Raw genomic sequence first — 7,826 nt, 5'->3', positions numbered from 1 at the left:
TTCCTGTCTCCATTTCTCAAGTCCTGGGATTCCAGGTGACTACCAAGCCTGGTCATGATATTTGACTTTTTAACTAAAAAGCATTTCTCTAAACAGTAACAGCGTACAAACGCACATCCCCAGTCACCCTGTAATTCTCCTTCTGAGAATTTATCTTAAATGAGGAAAATACCGAATAAAAAATATTTAAAAAAAAAAAGAATTTATCTGCAGGTATCCTTCACGACTGTGCACACAAACACAGTGACTCACTGCAGAAGCAGCTGTAATAGCAAAATATCAGAATGAAGCTAAATGCTGTCCTCATGAGGCTGAGTATATAAATTAAGGCACATTCAGACATGGAGACATAAGGAGGAAACTGTGTAAGCATCTTCATGGAAGCGCTTCTGTGGCAGATTAAGGGAGAAGAGTGGGATGCAGTGCATTGTAAATAGAGCTGTATTTGCAGATGGGAGGGGTCTGTAAAGAGGTGGCTGCTGTATGCAGGAGAAGTGGTGGCCCCTGTGATGGGGGTTGGGCACCAAACGAATGAGAAACAGGTCAGAGGAGGAGGTTTCTATAGTCTGTGGCTTGGGACCATGTGAGTATAGTATACATTACAAAGTAAATAAAACAGGGGAGGGGGGCTGGAGAGATGGCTCAGCAGTTAGGAGCACTGACTGTTCTTCCAGAGATCCTGAGTTCAATTCCCAGCACCCACACGGAAGCTCACAACCATCTGTAATGGGATCCAACGCCCTCTTCTGGTGTTGCTATTTTCTGTCTGAAAATAGCTACAGTGTACTCATAAATACTTCTTTAAAAATAATAGTAAAAATAAAACAATAAAATTAAAAAGAAGTGTTTATTGTGGCCCTTTAGAATAAGAAATCTTGTTTTGATTCTCCACATTTGGTCGTCTTGGTGTCACCTGATTTTCCTGGTGCCTGTGGGCTCTTCAGGTTGGACACACGTGGAAGCCATGACCATATCTAGTGTCTGGTTAGACATGCCACTTCAGACCAGAATGTGATTTCCGGTGTCCAAGGCTGTGGTGGGAAGACCAGTCTTGGGGTTTCTTATTGGTAGAAGCAACTTCCAAAGGTTCTAAGGCTTGGGTCCCCATATCCACAGCGACTTCAGAAAGAGGGGTCCAGCGAGGTCCTAGTATGGAGGCATCAACTGCTCCCGGCTCAGGAAGGAGGAGTGGTGGTAACGATCTCGGGTGGCGAAGTCCGCATTGTCCTGGGTAAGCTGAGTCATTGCCGTGTCGACCTTGGCTGGGGATGGTGCCAAGATGATTTGCTCCCGGGCGGACCTCAGGCTCCTTCAGGGGGAGACATAGGATGGGGAGAAGGGAAGAAGAGGTGGAGATGAATTATGAGAGCCAGTCCACCCCGATGGAGATACTGTCCACCCCGATGGAGATACTGTGCACCCCGATGGAGATACCGTGCAAACGCCAGCTGCACTAACATTTAGCATGTCTTTAAATACTTAAAATATAATCGTTGGGAACTACAACAGCCTATGAACTCAAAGTAAGAGATACAGTATCAAGTGAAGATGGTAATATTGACCATTTTTAAGTGAAACACTATAAAACTATACCTTCTAATAAGGGATGCCCACCCTAAAGACAGTTTTGTGAGAGTTCTGTAACTTTTCTTTGTTCTTATCGGATGAGACAATGGTGGGACTAAACTACAGACTGGAGAGGAATGGAAAGAGAAACTGCTTGGCTTCATTAGAAGGAAAGTTGAGGTGTCCCTACACCAACCCCACATACTACAAAACCACCCTTCTAGGCAAACTATGCCTGTGGTTGCAATAGTAGCAGGAAAGGTTATGGGGGTAATGACTGCTTTTGGATTGGATTTCAGGCCTACTCTACAGAAAAGAATTAAGACTTGGTATCATAATCCTGATCAAAAGTAATGGCTCAGGAGGTTATGGACCCAGCGAGGAACTCATTACTATTGTTTTGCTAAAGAACGTATTGTCAAACTGCCTTCTAAACGATTATTGCTTATACACACAGATTAGTGCTGCCCTCAACCTTAGCCAGAGAAGCTTCTCTCTGTAGTGCGCAGCAGTTAATACAGAGACAAAACGCGTCAGAGCGCTGAGAATAAGTGTCTATTGAGCATTCAGCCCCACACGAGACATCCGCATCCACCCCTGTCACCAAGGCTGAGGGAACTTAAGGAAGAGGGGCAGAAAGGAGGAACAGAGAACAGGGAGGAGTATGAAATGCCATGCTCTGGAGACAGAATGGCCACTGCTCGTGGTTTATGAGCTCGTTGTACATATGATTATTCACATACAATCAAGTCAGCAAGAGCAATCAAGATTCCAACAGGCAGCGCTAAGTGGACTCAGTGTTATTACACAAAAAGAAGGCATGAAATGGAAGGGGTGGGTGTTGCAGGTGCCTGGGGGACATGGTATACATGACTGAGATGCATTGCTTATGTGTGTGAAAATATCAAGAGATAAATAAATAAAAGATACCCTATAAAAAGAAAAGAAGGAAGGAAGGAAGGAAGAAAGGAAGAAGGAAGGAAGGAAGGAAGGAAGGAAGGAAGGAAGGAAGGAAGGAAGGAAGTTGAGTGAGCAGTCGTTTCTAGGTTGCCAAGGTTACTCAGCAAGCAGCTAAGAGGTAAAGTGCCTGTGTTTTGGGTTCCAAAATAGTGAAGACCAAGAGAAGCCCAGATTTAAGTCTAATGGTACAGTCTCTGTACATCTGGGTGGATACACTAGTGGAGATCACGGTCGATGCTGTGTCAGAGGAAGGTATCGGAGGTTGAAGAAGGCAGAGCTGTTCTTAGCTCTGACCCTCAACAGTTCATGGCCTCAGAAGGCCTCTGTCTCCACAGTCCTCTGTTCTCTTGCCCCTCCATGGCAGGTCCACAGCCTGTTAGGTCCTTGAGTTCCCTCAGAGGCACAGATTTCCGCTGAGCATCTTCCCCCCAAAAGAATCAGCTATTTCACTCAGATTAATGTTCAAGTGCTCAAAATCAGGAATGTAAAACAAGATACAAAGAGTGATGTAAGAAGAGAGAGGCCTGAGGCCATAAGTCTGTAGAACTGAAGCAGCAGCAGCTTCAGCTGACCCTGGCAAGTACCAGGTCACATGAATCTAAATTCGTCAGGCTAAGAGTTCCTGAAAACTGAATTTGCCTCTATGAGGGGAGGACCTGCAAAAAAGAGGTAGCCAAAAAGACCAAACAAAACAAACAAAAACAAAAAACAAGAAAACAAACCCCAGGAAAACCTACACATTCTTCTGGATTTAGGGAAATCAGCTTCCTAGAATTGCTGCAGAGCCCTCCTCTGGACAGTTGCTAGGGCTCCAAGTTAACCTCACAGAGTCACCGTAATGTCCAGATATAATAGAGAACAGAACATAGCCAAATCTTTCAACCCAAACACACTTCACTGTGACTCGCCCTCGGTCTGGAGGACATACTTGAAAAAGTCAAAACTACAGAGCAGAAAGCACAGCCACCAGTTTCTATTTTTAAGCCACTCCTTGGCCCTTCCCTCATCTAAATCATCACAAAACACACCCAGGAGCCATGGTGTGGCCAGCAAGTTTGATGCTGACTTGGCCAAGGCTCCGTAAGCCACTTCACTCGTCCAGAGCCTCACATTGAGCAAGGGGTTGTGTGGACTAGCTTCTGTCCAATCAAAGGGCTGCCTTTTCCTAGGAACACCCTCCAAAACAGTGACCTCTGTGACCTTGGAGGTGACATTCCAGGAAATCAGAGTACAGCTGAAGGAACTGTGCTGAACCCTGTGGCCACTCTTTTAGGCTTTCAAGCCAGAAATGACTAAATATATTCTCGTAAACCAGATTATGCCAGATACCCCCACCCACACATTTGAAGCTCAGACTTTTGTAGGCAGCTTCTGAGCCAAACCTAATTCCACCTAATCTACTTTCTGTCAGTCCTAGGTTGTGGAGGGGAAAAAAAAAATCTATGTAGATATTCTGTGACCTGAGCCACCCAGCCTCATGCCTCAGACAAGATGGGAGGCAGAGGTTCTCCCATATTTACCACAGCTCCAAGGACAGGTAATGCAGTCGAAAGCATTTTTAGACGATTCCCCTCCTCCATTCCTGGCCCCTCAGCTCTCTCGGCCCCTCCCTTTGTTTCCACACCTCTACACCCTTGTCTTTGTCATCCCAAGCTCCAGCACCGAAATCTGACTTCTTGTGCCAACTTGAACAGATTGTCACTATTTGCGAAGAGCCACCTCAAAAAGGACGCTGGGGTATGGGCCGGAGACACGGCTCAGAGGTGAAGAGAAAGTACCGCTCTGGTGGAGGACCTGAGTTCTCTTCCTGGCACCCAAGTTAGACAGCTTACAACTTTGCCTGTAACTCCAGCTCCAGAGAAATCTAACAACTCCAGCCTCCTAGGGCACCTACACCCGTGTGCATATACTGCGCTCTCCGATACACATAATTTAAAAACCAAAGCATGCAAGGGAATGCAGAGCTATAGTTCAACGGACATGAAGTTTCAGCTCTGGAGATGAGTGATGATAAAGGCTATATGACAATATGATTTTATTTAATACCATGAATATACACTTACAGATAATTAAGATTATGTTATGTGTGTCTTACCACAATTAAAAAAAAATTAGAGGTGGGAAGACACAAAGAGAGCAAAAGAATTTTAAGCTCACATCTGGGATCAGTGGAAACGGATCCTAAACTTCATTAGCAATGCCTGGGTGCGGAAGATGCAGGCATTGGCAAGTATAAACTAGACATCTGGAGTTTCAAAATCAAACCATCAAAATGCAACCCAGTAAACCCTGGTGCGCAGCTTTGGCTTCATGCTGCTGTTGAAAGGGGACGGACAGCAGACGTTCCCAGAATCCTGAGGCCTTAAAGGATGAGGAAGTCCTGGCTTCCTACGAGAGTGGGAATGAAGTCACAGGGAAGAGGCTACAGGGAATGTTGCCTTCGTGTGTGTGTATGTGCGTGTGCGTGTGCGTGTGCGTGTGTGTGTGTGTGAGAGAGAGAGAGAGAGAGAGAGAGAGAGAGAGCGCATGGCAGTCACACAGCAGCCCCCCACAGCCTTTCATTTGTGGTCACACTTGGCTAGAGTGTCTGTCACCAGGGCAGTGGCACCAACTACCTTTGGCCTGAGAGGAGAAGTAGGAGATGCAGTTTCACATTCCCTTGGGCTTTGATCTTGGGTGTGATTAAGTATCAGTGGGAATGTGTCTCTGACTGTAAACTCACTGAGATCAACTCGGGTGACCTATCACTCAGTAATCAGATCCTAGATGAAGGCTTGGCTCATGAGGAAAGAGGACACGAGCCTATAGGAGGTTCTGATGAGCTGAAGCTGGCAAAGAAGTGAGGTGGAGTGAGAGGGCCAAGGGCCTGGTACTGAGTATGGATGACAGTGATGGACATGAACCCGGTACTGAGTGTGGTGAGGCAGTGTGGAGCAAGTGTCATGCACTGAGTGCAGGGGACAGTGAGGAGCAAAAGCCAACCTCCTGGAGCTTCCCCATTGTCAGGTCCATCCCACACCCCAGTCCAGGCCCAAGCACAGCCAGGAGCAAGACCGCTCTGTACCTCCCCAGCCTCTGGGACACTCATCCCTCCTTGTACCAGCCCCAGTGGGCACAGACCTGCAGGAGGGGACCAAGAAGGACTTCATCCATTGGAAAAAGCTGAAGTTTGATGCTGATCCTGTGAAAAATGTATGGGCATAGGATTTTGAGGATTTCACAAAAGTAGACATCTTGAATCCCAGCTTCACCGGGGGCTGGTACGCCCCTACACATACTCACAGACAACTTTCACGTATGTGCACATACACAGAACAAGCACACTTTTCCACTCAAACCAAACAACACTCACTCTCTTACAGCCTGGCAGCAGCCTGCCTTGTGCTCATGTACAGTTTCCAAATACCCACATCTAAACTACAAACATCTTAGGAGGACTGGGTGGAGCCTATTGTTAAGACAAGAGAAGATGACTGGCTGACTTTTGTCTCAGGAATGGAAATGCATTTTATGACACTCAATCCTCCATTCATATCTGCGTGTGTTGAATGCATGCTGTGAAATCCTCCACTAGGACCATACACTGTCTGAGAGCAGAGAACATGGTTTCTCACCCCTACAACCTCACAGGACTTAGCACTTAGGCAGTTTTACAGTTCAGAGTGGAGAAATGTTTGAAGTGAGGGGGTTTGTTTGTTTCTATTACTGGCCAAATAACCTTTGCATATGGAACACTGATCTGAGTAAAGTTCAACCTTAAATATAAATAGTGAAATAGATAAATTTATGTAATAATAATTATATGATATTGTGTATTTATGGTGTGTGTGTGTGTATATCCACTACATGCACTACATGGAAACATGGCAGTAGGCAGGCAGGACATCTGGACCAGCAAGCTGAAAGCCCACATCTTAAACCACAATCAAGAAGCTGAAAAATCAAACTGGGACCAGCATGTGGCTTTAAAATCTTGTGTGGCTTTAGAAACCTCAAAGGCCATACCTAGTGACATACTTCCTCCAGCAAGGCTACACCTTCTAACCTTAACCCAAACAGAACCACCAAGTGGGACGGAATATTCAAATGCCCAAGACTATGAGGGACATTTCATCCAAACTGTCACAATCTTGGTATAGTAACGTATATATAGTCCACCCATCCCACCAAGACACGCTGGCCTAGGATAGCCTTGAACTTACTGGACTTCCTTCCTCTGCATTCCAAGTGCTTAGCTCAAATTATGTACAACTTTGGAAAAATTAATCAAACTTATTTTTAGAAAATGCATTCCTCAGGCAGAAATGGTGGCGCACACCTTTAATCCTAGCACTTGGGAGACAGAGGCAGGTGGATCTCTATGAGTTCAAGGCCAGCCTGGTCTACAGAGTGAGTTCTAGGATAACTAAGACTAACACAGAGAAATCCTGTCTCAAAGGACCAGGGAAAAGAGCATGCCTCAATTGCATGAACAGATATATTTGAAATCGACGAGTCAGACCATGTTTAATGTGTGATTAGGAAATCAGCAGTAGTTGAAGATGCTCATGTTAAAATCTTATCTTGGCATTCTGTAGGATTCCTGCAGTAAAACTGTAACTATTGCTGATCTACCTTAGTGTATGCTTCCTTCCTCAGAGAGGCGACTCCTTATATATGTTCTATAAGAAGCTACAAAATCAAAATAAGACAGCTATTAACTGACCTTACTTCTACAATCACTTAAATTCTAAATTATCTAAATTATAGACACTGACCTGAAATTTTATTTCATACTTTACTGTGATTGGATTTCTGGGAAAATATTTAAATTTCTTAAGGTGAAGCAATCATTGATATAATCATTATGTTAATTAAAATATACTCTATCTATAAAATTAAATTACACAGGACCTCTTCCTAGCATTACTGGTTTTCTAAGGCATTATTTTTTAGTATATGCTTTCACTTTAGATATCTAAAGTGCATTTCGGTAAAAAGACATATATCGTAAATCTGAAGAAATTTTTAGTTAGGACTTGATATTAATTTTTTTTTCCTTTTTGATATAGGGTCTTACTCTGTAGCTCTAGCTGGCATAAAACTCACTAATGTAGACTAGGCTGGCCCTTGAACTCACAGCAATCTACCTGTGTCTGTCTCTGGGTGTTGGGATTAAAGATATGTACCACCACACCTGGTGGTATTAATTGCTTTATTTTAAATTGGAGCATCATAGAGTATTCTGGAAAAAGTCCCCCGTGTATGTTTCTCTCTCTCTCTCTCTCTCTCTCTCTCTCTCTCTCTCTCTCTCTCTCTCT

General features: G+C 44.5%; 1 protein-coding gene across 2 annotated transcripts in view; it reads right to left on the bottom strand.

Moving 5' to 3' along the window:
• Positions 1–828: 828 nt before the first annotated feature.
• The window catches only part of Slc12a8 (solute carrier family 12 member 8), a 151,974-nt gene continuing 144,976 nt past the window's right edge, over positions 829–7,826 (bottom strand). The window contains exons 11-12 of one of the 2 annotated variants that reach the window (XM_021185435.1): positions 5,647–5,707; positions 829–1,309 (exon numbers count right to left, since the gene is read on the bottom strand). In XM_021185435.1, the coding sequence (XP_021041094.1) occupies positions 1,147–1,309; positions 5,647–5,707 (224 nt within the window). In that variant the 3' untranslated portion in view covers positions 829–1,146. The remainder of the gene's footprint in view (positions 1,310–5,646; positions 5,708–7,826) is intronic. The other variant, XM_029470724.1, reaches the window with a different exon arrangement.

This window comes from Mus caroli, chromosome 16 (genome assembly GCF_900094665.2).
Source record: "Mus caroli chromosome 16, CAROLI_EIJ_v1.1, whole genome shotgun sequence".
Classification (NCBI taxonomy): Eukaryota; Metazoa; Chordata; class Mammalia; order Rodentia; family Muridae; genus Mus; species Mus caroli.
Note: the sequence above shows the minus strand (reverse complement) of the source record. Positions and strands in the feature narration are given on the sequence as shown.